Genomic DNA, 19,447 nt, shown 5'->3' with positions numbered 1-19,447 from the left:
TTGTGACGTGTCATGATTTTTATTGGAGCTGTTTACAATAGGACATTACAGTGACTTTTTAATGAAATACTTCAAATGTTTAGAATACTGTGACAAAACCTGTGTACCATCCATCTAGAGTAAATAGTTTTAATATATTGCCATGTTTGTTATGAATTTTTGTCAATAAAAGGTTAAAGATAGATTCAGTTAGACACCTTTTCCTTCCCCTCCCTTGGCAACTGCTCTCCAGGTGTTGGTGTGTGTCCTTCCACTCATGTTTTCATGCCAGGGCCACGTTACCTGTGTGCATGAGTCAACTTGGGCTGCCAGAACAAAATACCAGAGATGGGGTGGGTGGCTTAAACAACAGAGGTTTATTTTCTCACAGTCTAGAAGGCTGAGATCAGAGCACCATCATGGCCAGGCTCTGGTGAGGACTCTCTTCCTGGCTTGCAGATGGCCACCTCTTTGTCCTCCATGGTGGAAAGAAAGGAAGCAAGCTCCTTGGTGTCTTTTCTTATAAGGGCACTAATCCCATCATGAGGGCCCCACCCTGATTGCCTCATCTAGACGTGGTCTCCTCCCAAAGGCCCTGTCTCCAGATCCCATCACACTAAGGGTTAGGACTTCACCATATGAATTTGAGGGACAGTTCTGTCCATAGCACTATAAATCAGTAAGGAAGGCATACACTGCTTGTAGCTGAGAGCCTGGCCAAGAGCCTCGCCTCTTGCAGGCTTTCTCCCTCATAGAACAGACTAGTAAATTGAAACAATATTATTGTTTCAATTATATTGCCCAGCCAGGGCAGTGGTGGCCCCGGCAATTCTAGACCTTTCCTTGGGACCCATTGCTTCCTAAGAAGAACACAATCCATCCTTCCCTTTTCATCAGGAAAACTGTCATCTTTGCTCAGAACTGCTTGTGGCTCACCACCCCTCCTGCCCACTAGACTTGTGCTAGGGTCTCATTGGCCAGGCCAGGACTAGCTGCCAGGGAGGCTGAAAAATTGAGCTGTTCTATCTGGTGGAGGAAGGCAAGGTGGAAAGAATTAGGCATGGGTCTCTCTCAGCCAATTTAGGGAATGTGACAATAAAGGACCCATAAACTATATACAGTGTGGTCTCTCTGTTTTTAACTTTCATATAAATAATTTAATACTGTGTATTCTGCAGTTTTGTTTTACCAAGAGGTTGTTTGCATTTGCTACATGTGGGCTCTCATTTTAAGACTTCTCCAGGTAGACAGTTTACCCCATTCTCCTTGGATGTCTGTAGCTAGGAACACATTGCCTGTGATCCTTGTGCACGAGTGTGAATTTATCTGCAGCACACACACGGAGGTGAACTGAGGGTCATGGATGGGTGCATCTTCAGCTTTCCTAGTAGTTGCCAAGTTGCTTTCTCATGACTATTCCAGTTTGCACCCTGTCTAGCGACAGGAGCAGTACCATTTCCCCATGAGATTGCCACTGGGTGACATTGACAGCTGTGGAGGCTGGTGCGCTGCAGCAGGCAGGCCTTCTCTGGACGACTTAAGACAGCGGACGTCTTCCGCGGGTCCCAGCTTTTCGAAAGTCCTCTCATGACACTGTGTTCTATTTGCTTCTTTGTTTCTTACGGATTTGAGTATATCCTGAATGCAATTATGTGAATCAGTCCAGTTTTATATAATTTGCACATAACTTGTCCCATCTACATCTTGTTATTTATATACTAAAGTTTTGTTTTTATTATACATAAGTAACATTTTAACATTGTCAGATAGCTTTATTTTTCCTGGCTTCTGCTATTACTTTTTAAGGAAAACCTACTCTACTCTCAAAATCAAAAATAGTATTATCTTAAATTTTGCTTTTCACATTTAGGAAACCATCTGGAAATGTTTTTTGCCCAGGCATGAAAGGAGACCTTACTGCACAAGTGTACAGTTGTCTCCCCAGTACCTGTATTGAATGGCACATCCATTCCTGGCTTCATCAGTGGTATTCAAGCTTTTTTAGCAGCAACACTCTTCATCACTTGGCAGAAAATAACTTCATAATGATCCATGGGAACCGCAAAACAGTTTGAAAACTATTGTTTGGAGAAGGCTTTAGCATGGGGTTGATGTGGACTGCTCAGCAGCTCTGTCCTGGTGGTGGGGACCCCTTGTGGCGACTGCCTTCAGCAGTTATAGTGGGAACAGTCTGGAAGTCCTGTTTTTACCTGCTCTGGGGACAGATCAACTATTCTGTTGATGGCCCGAGTATAGGACAAGTTCCTGCCCTCCCCTCTTCCCCCGACATGTTTCTTGGACATGGGGCTAATTTTCTCCTTTTTGGCCCTTAGTCAAATTCTGTTCCAGGCCTCACTGAGCTCCTGTTCCAGCAGCCCAAACATGCTTTAATAACTTCCAGCCTCAATGGGATAGTGAGGCTAGGCCTGGTATAAATGTCACTTCCTCCATGCAGCCATCCTAGATTGACACTCTTCCCCATGCTGCCACAGCATTTCCACCCTGGCAGCAGCCCTACTCACTCTGCTGTGTGTCATGGTCAGGTGGGTAGAGATCTGCCCTTAAGAATGGGGTCCCTGGGGGCAGAGGCTTGACAACAGATCAGCTCCCCTCGCTGCTTGGCACAGTGCCTGGCAGCAGACACCATCAGCATGTGTGGAACTGAAATGCAAGAGAAGACACAGGCTGTCTCGGGTCCTTTGGGGTGAGGGGCTGTCTGACACACACTCGTGGGGAAAGCGAGAATGAAGTGGCTTGGCAGGGCTGAAGCTTCCCTTTGCCCCAGAGTCTTCGTTCTGGGATGTCATCACCTTATAGTCAGAAGTCTGCACTCCACATGGCAAGGGAGATTTATTTCATTGGAAGAAAAGAAAAGTATACTGATTATTTTACAACAGTGTTTTTCTTACAAACTAATTTTAAAATGGTTTGCATTGCTATTGTGGGATTTGGCACTCTAAGGAGGCAGCTTACATCTTACATTTGGACCACCTAGTACATTCCTTCAGGTGAAGCCAAAAACCGGTGCTGGCTACAACTGTCCAAGACTTTGAGGGTCTCCAGGGCTGCCCTCCTGACCCCAGGCTCTGAGTCCAGCTGCAGTTCCTGGAGAGCTAAGAGTGAGCACGAAGAGGAAAGAGTCAGGCCCCTCTGGGTCAGGACCACAAGCCTCTGCCTCATGCAGCATGTGTGCAGGCAAAAGCAGCTGACGGTCGGGCAAGGGGCAGACGGGACCTCCCATGTGTGAAGCCTGAAGACGGCAGGTGGAGCTGTGTTGGCACGTACACCACAGCTCTCTCCGGGCTTCAGTAACCACTCTAACAGGGACAGGAAGATCACCCACAGAGCCTGACTGCAGACACAGGGCAGAAGCATCTCAGAACTATGTGTGATTGGCAGGAGACGCAAAGGAACAAAACGTACCTCACCCATCAAACAGTTGTCTCCCTGGATACCCATCCCTAGGTGCATCCAGCTCTCTCTGCCCTGGTTACACCCAGCCCCCGAAAATCCCCCACAACAAAGGGTCATCTGGCTCTCCCCTCGAAGCAGTTTCACTAAGCTCCCTAAGTGAGTTTTGGTGATTGATGGACTCAGAATGTAATTGAGTCTCCACTACTTACAATTCCGTAATCCCGCAAAGTCCAGCTTTTTCAGATAATGTGCAGACATCTGCTTCATAATAATTCCTAAAATGGTAGCCAAAGAAATGCTCACCACGCGAAAATTGGGTCAACAGACAAATCCCTCTGTGTCCCTCCTTGCAAGACACTTGCTTTTATTTTATGAGGATATCAGGTAAGGATTTAGGTGGGCCAAAATTGGCGAGGAAGAAGCCTGATCCAATCAGCCAAGTAAGCATGGTGTGGCAGGTGGACTTGCGCTCTGGTCACAGCTCTGTCATCTGTCTCCCCCACCTCCAGACCTAGGGTTGACTAGCTGGTCCTTCAAGGCCTGTACTAAATCAGGTGACATCTGTCTGCTCACCTGCCAAGTTGCAGGCAGCAATTCTGATCCCTGAGAAGTTATTTTTAACATAGGTCATCGTCTCTAGCAAGAAGCTGTGGAGAACAGCAGGCTTTTTCTGACTCTGCAAAAAAATAAGTGACACACACAGCTTTAGAGGATGAAATCCTGGAAACAAGCTGTTCACAAAGAGTGTTCCCATCAGTCGTTTACATCAATTCCCTTGCAACTAGGAGCATCTGCCCAGAGAGGGCAAGCACCCATCCCAGTGTCACACAGCAGATCAGTAACTGGGCAAGTGATAGACCCTCAGCCCTCTGTTGCATTCTTGACCGACTAGAGGGGCTATTACATTTTTCTAGAATCTGTGCTGTCCAATACAGTAGCCACTGGCCACATGTGGCGCTTGAGCACTTGAAATGTGGCTGGTCTAAATTAAGCGTAAAGTGTCTTCTGGATTTTGAAGATTATGGTAAAAATAAATAAATAAATGAAATGTCACAATACTAATTTTTGAATTGATTACATGTTGAAATGATTGTTTTGGCTATATTGGGTAAAATGAAATATATTACTGAAACTCGTTCCACCTCTTTTCCACTTTTCTGAATGTGGGTACTAGAAAAATTTTAAATGGGGTATGTGGCTTGCATTCTATTTCTCTTGGGCAGTGCCGGTCTCAACATCGCACATCTAGAAGGTAAACGTAGGATCACAAGGAAGAAGTCTGCAGCAGTTGTAACCCTAAGCTCCAAGCCAGTGTGTGGCCACCTGGGACGGGCCAGTCCCCCTTCGGCTTTCTCACCAGGATGGAGCACATGGCCATCTGGAAAACAGTCATCTCGTCATCAGCATTGGCTTCACTTCGCCCCGAGGGGCTCTCCAGGGACTTCCAGCCCCAGAAGTGCACACACTGAAACATGGTGGCCATGCAGGCCTGGAAGGACACAGGACACAGGATAGCAGGAGAGGCCTCAGGCGGACTGGACAGTCTCTACTCACCAGCAAAGGTGGTTCACAAGAGGGATGGGGCTGGCAAGAAGCCAGAGGACAGCCCCAGAAAAGCCTCACAGAGCCAAAGAAGGGAGGGACTGGGAGCCCCTGGGAGCCAACCCGGGACTGGAGCCCCCACCAGCTTGCATATGGCTACATGTTCATTTAGAAAAAGCCTGGAGGCGGATGCAGCCCCACTGGCCCCTCTGCAGCCCCTTGGTGACGTCAGCAGCCCTGCCTGGGACCCAGTCCCCCAGGAGATTGGGGGTCAGGAGACTGGCGTGGCGGGGAGAGCAGGACTGGACAAGCTTTCTCATCCTTCCAGACCCACTCCACCCAGCTCCTTCCTCCCACCTCCCGCCTCCTAGCACAGCTGCAGGCAGGATCCCCTGACCTCAGGCTCCCGGGAGATGGGAGGGCAGGAAGAGACAGGTGGGGTATCTTCCTAAGGGATGGGGGTGGTAAGGGCCTCTGTGGCTAGCCCCCGCTTCCCATCCCCTGCTGGTCTCCCCTGATCTGCCCCTTCTTGGAAGCCGCTCCAACACACTGTCTCAGTCACCCTTGCTGGTGTGCCCTCAGCTTCTTCCCTGAGCCCCAGCCCCACAAGACCACTGTGAGCTGTAGACAGAGAGTATCGAGGATCAGCAAGGAAAAGGAGTCTCCAAGTGGTGACGCTTCATGCCCAGGGTCACCAGGGACCCCGCAGCAGAGCAAAGCCCCAGTCTGGGGTGTGCGCTTCAGGACACCCCTCACCTCCCTGTGAGTGCCACCTAGACCACCCCCACCAACACCTGGCAACCTGCAGCCCTCACAGCAATGGGATTGAGGGGACTTGTGACCCCAGAGCTGGGGACCAAGGCACTAGGTGAAAATGTTCCCCTCCTATGGGTACAGCTGCATCCCCAAGGCTCAAGAGGAGGGTCCAGAACCGCCCCAACCCCAGCCAGCACCCCAGCACCCCCTCCTCAGCCTGCAGGAAGACGGGAGGAGAGAAAAGGGAGGTCAGGGTCAGTGGGGAGACTGCGGGGACAGGTGCCTGCGAGGCTGCCACTGAGCGAGGGGCGGCAGCTGTCCCTCCTCCCACCCCAAAGCAATGAAGGAGCTGGGCCTTGGAGTGGGAGGAAAAGCTGGGCCAGCACCCTCCAGTGCTCCTAGCAGCCACCAACATGGGCCCGCCCCATGGGGAGCACCGAGGGGAGATTCAAGGCAAATTTTAACCAGGACCCAAGCCTGACACCCAAAAGTGACCTGCGAGTTATAGAAGCTGCTAGAAGAAAGAGGGATGGGCAGAGGACGGATGCAGACAGTGACTGGAGAAAAGGAAACTACGCCGTGTTCCCCAACAGAGCTGAGACTGCTTAGTGAGCCGGTGAGTGGGTGGAATGGCCCCTCTCCCCAGCGGGATCCGGGCGGATTGTGGCCTCTGGGCTCTCAGAGAAGACTGGTGAGGTGGGGAAAGCCCAAGGACCTCTCCCTTCTGGGGACATCGGGTCCCAGACTTGGGCTTGTCTTACTCGAGCCACGTTGGAGCAGGGGTCCTGGCAGTGCAGCATGAGGGGGACCCAGGCTTTCTTCACTTCCCCTTTGAAGAAATGCTTTTTGGAAATCCTCACCACCTTTGCCAGCTTCCCAAAGAGCATGAAGGCTTTGAAACGCAGCTGCCCGCTGTCCTGCGGCGAGATGTGCAAGTGAAGGCTGGCATCCGGGAAGCAAGGACCCGACCAAACCATTCTCCATAGGCCATTTTCAATGCCTTGGTCCCTACAGAGCCTTCTGGATCATTCCATCAGGGTGGAGTCTCTCCTTGGGCAGGGTTCACGTAGCACTCGAGGGACTGGGCATTATCTGGTCCTTGTGACTGTCTGTTCTCTGGAGGAGGGCTTGTGCCAAATCTGAATGCCCCCCACTGCCTAGCAGGGGCCCTGCACGTACCAGGGGCTCGGGATTGCTCCTGGGCTGCAAGGAAATCAAGGGACAAGCTCCTCTGTCATAGCAGGGCCAGAGGGCCCAGGAGCCCTCAGATTCTACAGCACTGGTTCCCTGGAACTTTGAACAAGACTTTTTTTTTTTTTTACAAGATCCCTGATCAGCCCATCTTTCTGCTCCAGGGCATATCTTTTCCCTGGGGGTGAGGGAGGCTCGGGTCTGGACTCACGTTGTCGAAGAAGGCCCTGCACTGCTCGGAGATGGCATCGAAGGAAGAGCCCAGGTCCCCTTCACGGAGCTCAGCCAGGATTTTGGTCAGGGCCTCCATGCCCTCGGCGGCCACACTGGGGCTCCCGGGCCCCCTCAGGGAGCCCAGGCACTTCTCCAGCAGGAGCTTCCGATGCTGCTTCACCTGGTAGGGGAGGGTGGCCCTCAGCTCCACCTCAGTCCCCAGCTGGCTGGAGATGGCCCCGGGGACCTGGGCTCAGGGGTGCCATACCTTCCTGGGGGTGCCCAGAGCCATGTTGCCGAGGGCGCGCAGGGAGAGCACCCGCAGGGCCTCGTCCTCTTCCTGGTCCACGCCCTTCTCCAGCATCAGCACCGCAGGCCTCAGCAGCTTCTGCTGGTGCAGGATTGGGTCACTCATGAACTGCAAAGGAGAACTTTGACAGTTATCCCCAGCAGAGGCCTGTTTCTCAGCAGCAAGGCAGGACATGGGATTAGATGCAAGGCACATCTAATCCCTCATCTGTGAAAAGGGAGTGACGCTAGCACGTGCCTCAGAGGAGTTTTGGGAATTCAGTATTGAAATGTGTGGGCAATGCTAGATAAGTGTGCCCTATGCGGGTACGTATAGTCACTCGCCACTTATTTCTTCAGTTATGACAGCGCAGCTGCTGTGTGCCGGAGCCACGCCCACCCGTGTATGAACAGAAATGCATCAGAAGCATGAATTTCACTCATTTGAGAGAATCACTACTGGCCGCTCAAAGTGCCAAGACCTCAGGTCAATGGGGACCACCTGGTGTGTGTGTGCACGCGCGCGTGTGTGTGTGTGTGTATACAAACACTTGAGCATGTTTAAAGAGACCCAAAGAAAACTAAACACCAAAGGGTGTTTCCAGGACAGGAGGAGTAAGCTAGTCTCCTGACCATTAGGCACAGATGCTCTAACCTCCCTAGCCCTGTCTCTGCCTCATCCCCCCTCCAGCCCATCCTGGACACCAACATCAGCGTGAGCATCCTAGGGCACTCAGTTCATTTAAACATTTGCTGAGCCAGGCAGGGTGGTAAATCAAACGATCACACCCTATTTTAAATGCCCTTCAAGAAAAAGTCCAAGCCTCTTAGCATGTGTCAAAAACAAAATTATTTTAAAATCCACCCCTATTGACTTTTGAAGAATTTAAATAACTTGTTTTTTGAAAACTGGAACTAATTTTCAAACAGTCAGCTAGCATTTAGTGAGTACTTACCGCACAGCCAAGCAATGTGTACATTATCTCATCTAATTTGCAAAGCCCTGTAAGGTAGGTACTGCTGTCCCCAGTTTAGCACATGCAGAAATGGGAGAACAGAGACTTATCCACAGCTGCTCGGCTGCTGAGAGGAGTCGGAGCCTAACAAGGACCTCTAATTCCAGCACGTGGGCCTGGCCACTGCATGCAGGGCTTCCAGCCCCCTACAGTTGTAAATTCAGATACATCAAAAGGGACAGGTCCCCAGGTGAGACAATGAGAGAGAGCCCCTCTTTCCCACCTCTGTTTTGAGGGTTTACAGGGGAGACATGACCACAGAGAACAGCCCGTGAACTTGTAAAAGCTTGATGAGCCTCCCAGGTTGGTCTTCCATCAGGCCGGGAGTTTTTGTACAGCCCACAGCCGGGAGTCATTTTCACAGTCTTCAATGGTGGAAAAAAATCTAAGACAGTTTGTGACACATGAAAATGATATGAAGTTTCAATTTGTGCCCATCAGCCTGTTGTCCTAGAGCCCAGCCACGCGCACTGGGTTATGCATTGCCTGCAGAGGCTCCCCCGCAGCAGCCGGGTTGGCTACAAAGTCAAAAATATTTATTTACTATGTGGCCCTGCCCTCTACAAAAAAGTTTGTTGACCCCTGGCCTGGTCTGGTGTTTGGTTCCTACAGCATACTGGGCATCAGGCGGCCAATAGAATTTTTCCTAAAAGTTTTCTGGCTAATTCCTTCTTAATCCCATAAATACTATAACTGTATGTTAGGGTAGCTGGGCCATACCATCCATCCCTGCCCCTTCCCCAGTGAGAGCCTAGGGATCCTCCTCTGGGCCCCCCTGGGTTGCTGGCACATACCTGCCATGCATCAGTCACCTTCTGCACTTCAGGGCACAGGCTGTCTCAGCCTCTCTTTCCCCACCTGCCCCGCCCTGAACTACTTGTGTGATGAATGAATGAAGGAGTGAAGAAGTGAATGAACACACACAGGAGGAAAGCTTGCCCGCTCCCCAACTCAATGCCCCTCAGAGACTGGGAGATAAGCCAGCCCCAGGAGAGCCCAGGGTACACCCGCCCCTCCGCTCGCGCCCCACCCATGCCCTGCGCCTCACTTCCACACAGACCGCAGTGCTGCTGATGCGGCAGCTCAGGACCTCCGAGTCCATGCCCCTGAGCACCAGCTCCGACAGCCTCTGTCTGTAGCCCTCCACGTTCTGCATGCACAGCCTGCGAGGAAGGGTCCCAGCTCCTGCCTGCGTCTGCGCAGGGCCAGGCAGAGCTGCTCTGGAGCCTGGCACCAGCTCGCGGGGTGATGGTGGTCAGATCTCGTACCATCTCTGGGCCTCTCTCTCCTCCCCCAGGGGGCTTGGCCGGGTTGTCAGTGAAATGCTCACTTTCCATCTCCTTTTTATAAAAGGGCTAGATGAGGGCTTTCGTGTGTGATCAGGACCAGGCCCTGCTTGGGGGCCTCATGTGGCCTTGGGCAAGCCCCTCCTCTCCCTGACCTCACACCTCCTGCTTTGGAACAGGAAGGCTGGAATAAAAGACTCTTGCTGCCCTGCACATCATTGCCATCCCAGACTCTGGGACACAGCCAATGTGACCATTTCTCCAGAAATGAGGCATTTAGCCATAACCTAGGCCACACCTTTCACTGGGGGCCCTTCTGTCCAGCAAGGAGAGGCCTCTGCAGGTACCAGGTCCCACCCTGGGGGAGCCTGGGCCCCACCTGGCCAGCAGGCTCACGCCCTCCAGGAATGTGGCGCTGTTCTCCAGCAGGGCCCACACTGCCTGCTCTTCTAGGGCGTGTACCAGGCGCTCGCTGTTGAGTCTCTTGAATAAAATCTGCATGGATTTGATCGTGATCCTGGAAGAAGGTAGGAGCCCATAATGCAGCTGCCCTTCTGGGAGCTATGCACCCAGGGGGAGGGCTGGCCCAGAGGCCGCCGTCTGTGGCCGCCACACTCTGGGCCACATTCTCTTGTCTGTGAGGCGGGGATCCCAATGCCTGCTGGCCTCGCCCAAGGGGGTGAGGGTTCTGTCCCAGGAGAGAAGGGGGTCTCAAACTCTGAAAGCCATACCATGCTGGATACATGTGAGGGAGGATCATGAATAAGATCAGCTTTCAGAAACTTCTCTCCCCACTAAGAGGGGACCACCAAGGCCCCTCAGTGGAGGTGACTCCTGGAGTCCACTGGCATCCAAGAAGCAGCCTGAAGCTGAGCCCAGCACAAGCCTGCTGCCCTGCACCCAGGTCCCCCTCCCACCTGCCCATCTGCCCTGCAGAGCACCTTTGCAGGTTCATCTCCTCGGGCAGGGTCCCTGTGTGGGCCAGTCTCCACGTCTTCAGGACAGGCGAGGCAGCCTCTGGCCTGTGGCTGCTGCCGAGCTGCAGCAGGAGTGTGTAGACAAGGTCAGGAAAGAGGTCAGGGAGCCTGTCGTCCTCATCCATCTCCTCAATGAGAAGGTGGATGGTGCACAGCGTCTGCAGAGACAAGGGCCGGGGGTGTCAAGACTCCCCCCCTGAGACCCCCAAGGAGCCCCAGGGCCTGCCCCTGCAACTCACCATCAGAGGGTCCACTGTGGCCAGGCGCCAGATGTCAGCCTTGGAGGTGGCATTGACCCTGGGAGTGAACCGTGACTGCAGCCGGCCCATCAGGCTATGGAGCATGGTCCGGGCAAAAGGCACATTCTCCGACACTGCCAGCCACACCTCCATCAGGTGTCTGGCCAAAGATAGGGCACAAGGACTGTGGGTTTCCTGCATGTGCCCTGGCAGCTAAGAATCCAAGGGTGCCCCCTAAGTATGGGTTGAACTCTGGGGGCTGAATCTAGGGAGGTGGAATGAGCCACCAGAGGTTCTGACCCCACATTGAGCCACATAGCTCTGCCCAGGACACAGCCCGTCTGGAAGCCCTGGCTCCACTACTAGACAGCTTGCTGATATTATACCACCTACTCCTCCCAACACACCTTTGAAGAAGATATTTTTATCTCCATATTCTACAGAAAAGGAAACTCAGGTTTGCGGAGCTTAGGTAACCTGCCAAACTGTAATTGGAAATGGACTTCCTGATCCCCAAGTCCAAGTCTAAGCCCATGGCCCTGCCAAGAAGAAAAGTGCCCCAGTATAGTGATTTAATGTGCCCGGGATAGATGTACAGAGGTGGGAATCTGGTAGGTTCTCAAAGGCTAAAGCAACAAGTCTAAAATTGTTAATTGAACAAAGAGACCTGCAAACTGCCTATCTGAGTCCACAAGACCAAAGGCACAAGTTTGGGGTGGAGGAGACATGGTCAGGGCCTCATGATAGGAATCAAATGCAGAGGTGGACACAGAGCACTCATTAGCACCGTGTGTAAAAAGGCCACAGGGGTGTAAGGAAGTGAGAAAGCTGGGACCTCAGTCCTACAACAGCAAGAAACTTGATTCTACCAACAACAACGTGAGCTTGGAAGACGACCCAGCTATGGAATGCAGCTGGCCATCACCTTGATCGCAGCCTTGTGAGACCCTGAGCAGAGGGCCCAGCTAAGCCCCACCCAGACTCCTGACCCACAGCAACTGAGAGAGAACACAGGGTGCTGTTCTGAGCTTCTAAGTTGCTGGTAATTTGTTACGCAGTGATAGCTAACCAATATAGATGTTGTTGAGCTAAGTGAAAGCCAGTGTGGCATGGCCACCAAGAACGCCAGCCCGGCCCAGGTCTGCCCTAACAGGGCTGCACCAAACACTGCCTCCCACCCCTGCCCAGTGCAGCCCCAAGAGCCACTAACCCTCATTAAATCACAAAATCTGCACTGTCCTCCCACCTAGACCCATGGCAGGGTTGCCCTCCGAGAAGCAGCCCCACGGGGAGCCACGCCTGCCCTTCCTGCAGGTCAGCCCCCTGGCTCCGGATCCCAGGTCTGTGTGTGAAGCGTTTCTCTCTGTTCACAGCCCCCTAGTGCAATATCCGCCCCATCTCACTGCCCCAGCCCAGGTCCAGCTGCTCTGGGGGTGACTTCCCACCTCCTTCCAGTCCCTCCCCAGATGAATCCTGAAGCCACCTCAAGCACGTTCCCACATTTGGTGAGACTCTGCCACACACAGGAGGTAGTGCTATTTGCAGAGATGACACTGGGAAGGAGGGGCTGCTCTCTGCTCTGCTTACTCATGGCCGCCTGCGGGGCTGGAAGTTGGGCCATTTCATCCCTTGGGGACCTGAACAAGTGCTTCCCCTCTCAGGCCACATGTCGAAAGAAATAGGGACGGACTGGAGCATCTCCAGAGGTTTGCTCAGGTCTTGGGAGCCACGTCCTGTGGCTTATCCTCCCAGAGTTCTGTTCCCACAGGGAAGGAAAGGGCTGCCATGGGGAGACACTGGGCTCCATGGTCACTGTCCCAGAGGGACAACCAGGACATGTGAGGAGCTACGGTATCCAGATCCCAGCTCCATGTGACGAAGCTACACGAGAAGTCTGGGCACGGGATCAGTGCTGCTTCACGGGCTGGGACTCCTATGCGAGGTGCAGAGAGAGGGTTCTGACCCACTCAGGGTGGGACAGGTACTGCCCAAGGCCCCGGGCATCCAGGATGTCAGCTGGTGAGTTGGGCCTGGTCTGAACTGCACAGGGGACCACGGCCCCTCCTCCAGGGCACGCACCTCTCCATGGGCAGGGGCTGCCTCAGGAGTGATGTGAGGACTGTCTCCTGGTGGTAGTGTGCCAGCAGCAGGACACCTTCAATGAGGAGACGCCGCACCTCCAGGTGATCCACCCCCGGCAGGTGTACCAGGATGGCACCCAGGATCTCGGCCACCTGGGGAGGGGGTGGGACATCACTGGGGGCAGCCTGGGCCTCCATGGGACACCCCTCCTCCAGGGACTCTAGCCAGTTGGACAATGGGCGGATTAAACTGCCAGCACCCTCCCCACGCTTCTCAGTTTACTGGGGTTTTGGGGTGGGAGGTGGTGCCCTCTGGGAGAGAGAGCCTCAGGCCTCGTCCACCATCCACTCACTGACCGGGTTGCCTTCAATTCTAGAACCGTATTTCCTCCTCCTCTTTAGCAAGCAGGAGTTCGGGGGAGGAAATATCAGTGGGTGCAGGTGGGGCCCTTGTCTGGTCCCTTGCATCTGGGTGCACCGGGCAGCCCCAGCCCTGCTTCCTGCCACGGCTCTGCCACCTTGTCCTCCAGCTCCTTGACCCGCATCTGGAGGAAGGTGCCTATCCAGGTGACAGAGGCCTTGTCGTGCTCCAGGTTCATGGCCCCAATGTTCTCGCAGAGTTTCTGGATGAGCGAGACCACTTCGTCGCAATTGAACTCCATGCAGACCACCTAGGAACAGAGCAGGCCGAACCTGAGGTCCCCAAACCAAGTCCCAGGCCAACCCCCCTGTCCTCCTGTGGCCACTGATACCCCTTCCTTTCCTCCCATCTCATGGCCCAGCCTGGGCCCCACATCCTCTCTCAGACCATGGCACGGTCTCCTCCCGGGCCCTGACCAGCCTGCGGCTGTCCCCGCCATGGGTCTGCTCGGAACATCACTCCCCTACTTCAAAGGCCCGTTCTGCTTTCCGGGATGTACCCACCCACTGCCACTCCTCATCGCCTGCCCCCACCCTTCCCAAACCCCAAACTCGCCCCGTCCTCACTCTGCTGCCCTGCAGCCTGGGTGTCCTGAGCCCTGATGCCCTCCAACCTGGTCCTGCCACTGTGCAGGCCCCCCTTGCTCCAGGAAGCCACCTCTGCCCCTGGGACAGAAGTGACCCCTCCCTTCTGAAGTCCCGAGTCCCATTTAAGTGGCTCTGAGACATCACCCATTAGCACACCATCGGCATGCCCATGTCCAACACCTGTGTGCAGGGCCCATCTGGATGGTTCCTGCGGTCCCCTCCACACTCAGTGGGATGAGAAGACAGCCAGGGAATGCTAAGCATCTACAGTGTGCCAGAGAGCCCAGGGGGGGCCTGACACACTGCAGGCCATTTCAGTACAGATGGCGTCAGCTGGACCAAAGGCCATGGAAGCTGCAGCCCCTAAAGAAGTGGGCTGCGTGGCCAGCTGAGGAAGGCTCCCCCACAGGAGATGGCCCAGGCACCCCTACACCAGCCCAGCAGTCCACACGGGCTTCCCTCTCGTCACCTTGGCCATTCTGGATGACACACAGAAAATCTGCTCCACGTCCGTTCCCCAGAGGTCCTCCTTACATTTCTCCAGCTCCTTCTCCTTGGCAATGTCCCATAAGGAGCAGGTCTGGGTTGCTGTTGGGAACACAATTTCAGACATGACCAGCAAGGACACAGGGACTGGCCTTGGCCATTTCATGATCAGCTTCTGCTCTGACTCTGGGGGCCTGGGCCACCCTCCAGCATCCAGACACCCCATCCCTTCTTGCCTTTGCTCTCACTGTTCCTCCTGTGTGGGGACCTCTGCCTGCACCACCTCTGCACACAGCTCACATGCCTGCTCTCCCCTGAGCTCAGCTCTGGCCAGTTCTGCCAAGTCTTTGGTATCTGCAAGCTGACCTTATTCCAGTAGGGCCTCTCAGTGCCCAGCACATGCCCTCAGTGAGTCAATGTGAACTAAGAGCCTCTCTTTCCAGAACTTTCCATGACCTCTTGCAGAGCTGTCCCCTGCCCCTGCCCTGACTCTCCTGCCGGTCACCCTCGTGTATCTTCACAGCTGCCTGCACAGAGAGGCTATGCTTCCTTCCAGGGCAGACCCGCAGCTGACACCTCTGGTGCCAGCCCTCCTTCCCAGCCTGAAGAGGCTGGCTGGCCCTCATGTCCTGCCTTCTCCATACCATGAAGATCTAGCAGGTTGGACAGGACATTAGTTGATGCCATGCGGGTTCTTCGGTGGGCGTCACAGGTGCATGGGGCGATGAGTCCAACCAGCGTGCCAAACTGCCCCAGTTTCAGGGGGATCTGCAGGACAGGAGACCGCAGGGCTCACACCCTCTGCCTTCTCATGCACACCTGGGGCTGCCCAGGGGCAGCGTAGGGTGACTAGAGAGGGCGAGCCCTGAGATGAAAACACCCCAACCAGGGAGGGGGAGGCTGCCACCATCTGCCTTGCATGCAAGCATCATGTCTCAGCCCCACAGCTGGGCCCTGGATGCCATCAGCCAGTATCCAAGGGGTCCCAGCTGAGGACTTGCCCAAGTCAGGGGTTTTTGCCCTGAGTCTGCACCACTCTGAACTTGGGCCCAGGTTCTGTGTTTGGGCACCTGCCTTGTTCCTGTAACTGAGCCCTGGGCTCAAATCGGGACTGCCATGCTCACTAGCTAAGTGACCTGGGCTGAGTACCTTGCCTCTCAGTCCCTCATGTTACCTGTCAGGAAAGTGGAGTGATAACGGTGCCTCCTCCTGCGGGGAATGCCGTGAGAATCAGATCAGAGCATCCAGGCGACTCATCACAGCGCCTGGCCTCCAGCATTACCTAGCACTGCCCTTGGCCTGGCTTGTGGTGCTGAGCCCTCATCCCACCTCCATGCAGGTGCTCCAGGACCAGGGTCCTGCACACCTGTTCCCACCATGCACCACCCCAAGACCTGAGGCCTGCCCTGCACCCCAGCCCGGGACACATCGTCCACCTGCCCACAGCCATCCGTGACCACACAGGAACCAAAGAGCCAGCAAATATAGGAAAAGAGGTCTCCTCAAGCTGTGTCAGATGGTTAATCAATAAAAACACTACATGGTTTTAGATTTCCTGACGTTTGTGGTACTTGTCAAGGTTTGTAAAATTTGTGATTTTGTAGTGAGTTATTTTCTCATTCTAAGTAAATATTCACTTTCCTAACCAACGTAGTATTCATCGTTGAGTATCCTTTTTCTTAAAGGGGGCCTTCAGCCCTGCACGAGCCTCGGGCCCCACATGAGCTGAATCCACGCCAAGCCCCGTCCCATCCTCTCCCTCCTTCACCCACCCCAGAGCCCCAGCGCTATCTCATGGCAGCCTCTCCCCAGGGGACTCTTCAGGGCAGAACTTGACTGCAAACGTGTTCCCTCTTCTCCCAAATAGAGACAGGCATTTCTCTGTGGACTGTCAGAGAGACAGGCCGGGGGCTGGCTCCCCTGGACTCACACAGACACCGATGCTTTGGACGTAGATTTGCATGAGGTGGAGATGGAGGTTCATAGCCTTCTCCCGCTCCCATTCTCTCTCTGACAAGATCCACTTTTCCAGAAGCTGTAGGCAGAGTCCAGAACACAGAATTGGGCATTAGAATCTCGGGGTGAGCCCTCCCGGCCAGCTTTTGCCATCCTTGTCCCTCCCACTCAGAGTCTGACTTTCAATGCTTCCGTGTGGTTCTAGACACTTCTGGTTTTCTTCCCAGGCCCCTCCATAAAGGGAGAGGAGTCTGTGGGCAGGGAGAGAGCAAGCCCAGCATCCTCACCGGGATGGTGCTTGGCTGTTCTGTTTGTCCTGGCTCCAAATGTCTGCCTGCAGATGAAAGGCTGGGAGCACAGCCCGCCCTGCACTCCATTCTAATATTAAAGTTCATTTCAGAGCAAAGACTATTACTATGGATAAAGAGGGTCATGTCATCATGATAAAGGGTCAAGAGGACATAATAGTCCTAAATGTTTATGCACCTAATAACATAGCTAAATAATACACAAAGCAAAAACTAATAAACCTGAAAGGAGAAATAAACAAATCCACACTGATAGTCAGAGATTTCAGTACATCTTTCTCAATAATTGATAGAACAAGAAGACAGAGGATCAGGAAGGATATAAAAAACTGGAACAACACTACCAACCAATGGCCTCATTGACATTTAGAAACACTCCACTCAACAACAGCAGAATATTTTTCAAGTGCACATGGAATATTTACCAAGATAGACCATATCTGGGCCATAAAACAAGTCTCAATCAATTCAAAAGGATTTAAAATATTAAAAGTATGTCCTCAGACAACAATGGAGTTAAATTAGAAATCCAGACCAGAAAGATTTGGAAAATCCCAAATATTTATAAATTTCTAAATAAACTACAGGTCAAAGAAGAAATCAAACGGGAAATCAAAATGTATTTTGAATTGAAATAAAATTAGAACACAATATATCAAAATTTGTGGGCTACAGTAAAAGAAAAAAAAAGAACAAAGTCCATGGACTTAAAATTTGCTGATTTCAAGATTTATTATACCATTTCAGTAATCAAGACAGGGTGGCACTGGTGTAAAGACAGATAAACACATCAGTGGGGCAGAATAAGCATCCAGAAATAGACCCACACATACATGGTCACCTTTCAACAAAGGTGCAAAGGTAATTCAATGGTGAAAGGATAGTCTTTCCAACAAATGGTGCTGAAACAATTGGTTATGCAAAAAGAGTAAAAATAAAATAAAACTTTGATCTATACCTTAGACTATACAAAAATTAACACAAAATGTATCATAGACCTAACTGTAAAACCCGAAAATACAAAACTTCTAGAAGAAAACTTAGTAGAAAATCTTTTTGACCTTAGGTTAGAGGAAGATTTCTTAGATTTGACACCAAAAGCATGATAAATAAAATAGAAAAAGATAAATTAGACATTATCAAAATTGAAAACGTCTGCTCTTCAAAAGACACTGCAATTAATGAAAAGAGCCACAGGCTAGGAGAAAATAGTTGCAAATCACATGTCTGCTATACATAGTATCCTGAATACATAAAACCTCTAAAACTCAATAATAAGAAAGCAAACAAATCAATTTTTTAAAACTAGCCAATATCCCCCCAAAACGCCAAGGTTAGAAAGGACAAAGATTGAGGAACTGTTCCAGATTAAAGGAGAATAGAGAGACATAAAAACTAAATGCAATTCATTATCTGGATTGGCTCCTGGATCGGGGAGAAAATAGCTAGAAAGGCCATTATTAGAACAATTAGTGACAGTTGAATATGGACTGTAGATTTTAATATAGCATTACATCAGAATTCAATTTCCTGGTTTTGATCATTGTGCTGTTGTTACTTAAGAGGATGTTCTCATTTTTAATGAATGCAACTAACTTTCTCCATGGTTCAAAAGATGTACGTGTATGGAATGAGAGAGAAAAAGAAACCGAAAGAGAAAGAAAATGTGGCAAAATATTAAGAATTGTGACTCTGGTAAGAATTGTGACTCTGGATGAATAGTACCTTTATACTATTCTTACAACATTTCGGCAAATTTGAAATGTTATCAAAATCAAATGACTACAACGATTTTTAATGCATCCCCACTTCCCACAGTCTGATCTTGAGGCCAGCTACCTGGGAGGAGTGGCCGTCCCTCGCTCCTGGCCCTCTGCTGGGCAACTCACGTGCACCATCTCCTGCAGGCCCCTGGGGTCCAGCTGCCTCTGCATAAGCCCCTCCTGCAGCTGCTCCAGGGCACTCAGGGCATTCACATACAGCGTCTACAGACAAGAGAAGGGAGAGCTGGGCAGCAAGGAGGGACCCACCCAGCCACCCTCTCACGGGGGTCCATGCCAGGGTTGAGAGGTGTGAGAGAGTCCAATAGCCCATTTACTAACTTCTGCTCAGACTGAGTTGTTTACACCCATCTTTTCATGTAACATACAAGACAACCTTTTAGGAATCTATTTTAGAAAGAAGGAAACTGAACTCCTAGAGCCCGGTTCTCCTGACTCCTTATCCAGGGCCAGGGCCAGGCCCTTGAGGCAGAGATGGCCACCTGTCCATGAAAGATTTGCTCTCCTCTCCACTGTGGCTCTGTGGCTGGGAAACAGCCATACAGTCAGGGACTACATTTCCCAGGATCCCTTGCTCCTAGGTAGAGCCATGTGACTGTATCTGGCCAATGGAAAGAGGGGGAATTGGCTCATAAATTTTCCCTATGCTTTCTCTTCCCCCATGTCCAGGCCCAGTACCCACAGGGACCTTAGGAGTCATGCATTGAAGATGGTGGAGCCTCCGTCAGCCTGGGTTCCTGAATATCTGCATGAAGCAGCTTCATATCCACCCTCATTATTACTTGCATGAGAAATAAACTTTTATCTTGTTAAACTACCGAGACTTCAGGTTTTATCTGTTACTGCAGCTAGCATTACCTTACACTTACCAGTAGAGCCTGATACACTTTGCTGCCCCTAACCACTCACAGGGGTTGCAGGAAGGT

General features: G+C 52.1%; 1 protein-coding gene across 1 annotated transcript in view; it reads right to left on the bottom strand.

Moving 5' to 3' along the window:
• Nucleotides 1-2,970: 2,970 nt before the first annotated feature.
• The window catches only part of MROH2A (maestro heat like repeat family member 2A), a 46,533-nt gene continuing 30,056 nt past the window's right edge, over nucleotides 2,971-19,447 (bottom strand). The window contains exons 26-42 of the mRNA XM_063086880.1: nucleotides 18,630-18,725; nucleotides 16,407-16,511; nucleotides 15,121-15,244; nucleotides 14,460-14,578; nucleotides 13,501-13,653; nucleotides 12,981-13,135; nucleotides 10,902-11,061; nucleotides 10,627-10,820; nucleotides 10,065-10,202; nucleotides 9,448-9,562; nucleotides 7,364-7,513; nucleotides 7,094-7,276; nucleotides 6,453-6,608; nucleotides 4,751-4,882; nucleotides 3,967-4,069; nucleotides 3,603-3,668; nucleotides 2,971-3,092 (exon numbers count right to left, since the gene is read on the bottom strand). Coding sequence (XP_062942950.1) covers nucleotides 2,971-3,092; nucleotides 3,603-3,668; nucleotides 3,967-4,069; nucleotides 4,751-4,882; nucleotides 6,453-6,608; nucleotides 7,094-7,276; nucleotides 7,364-7,513; nucleotides 9,448-9,562; nucleotides 10,065-10,202; nucleotides 10,627-10,820; nucleotides 10,902-11,061; nucleotides 12,981-13,135; nucleotides 13,501-13,653; nucleotides 14,460-14,578; nucleotides 15,121-15,244; nucleotides 16,407-16,511; nucleotides 18,630-18,725 — 2,271 coding nt within the window. The remainder of the gene's footprint in view (nucleotides 3,093-3,602; nucleotides 3,669-3,966; nucleotides 4,070-4,750; nucleotides 4,883-6,452; nucleotides 6,609-7,093; nucleotides 7,277-7,363; nucleotides 7,514-9,447; nucleotides 9,563-10,064; nucleotides 10,203-10,626; nucleotides 10,821-10,901; nucleotides 11,062-12,980; nucleotides 13,136-13,500; nucleotides 13,654-14,459; nucleotides 14,579-15,120; nucleotides 15,245-16,406; nucleotides 16,512-18,629; nucleotides 18,726-19,447) is intronic.

The sequence above is a fragment of the Cynocephalus volans genome, chromosome 1 (assembly GCF_027409185.1).
Source record: "Cynocephalus volans isolate mCynVol1 chromosome 1, mCynVol1.pri, whole genome shotgun sequence".
Taxonomy (NCBI): Eukaryota; Metazoa; Chordata; class Mammalia; order Dermoptera; family Cynocephalidae; genus Cynocephalus; species Cynocephalus volans.
This window is presented reverse-complemented; position numbering and strand designations above follow the sequence as displayed.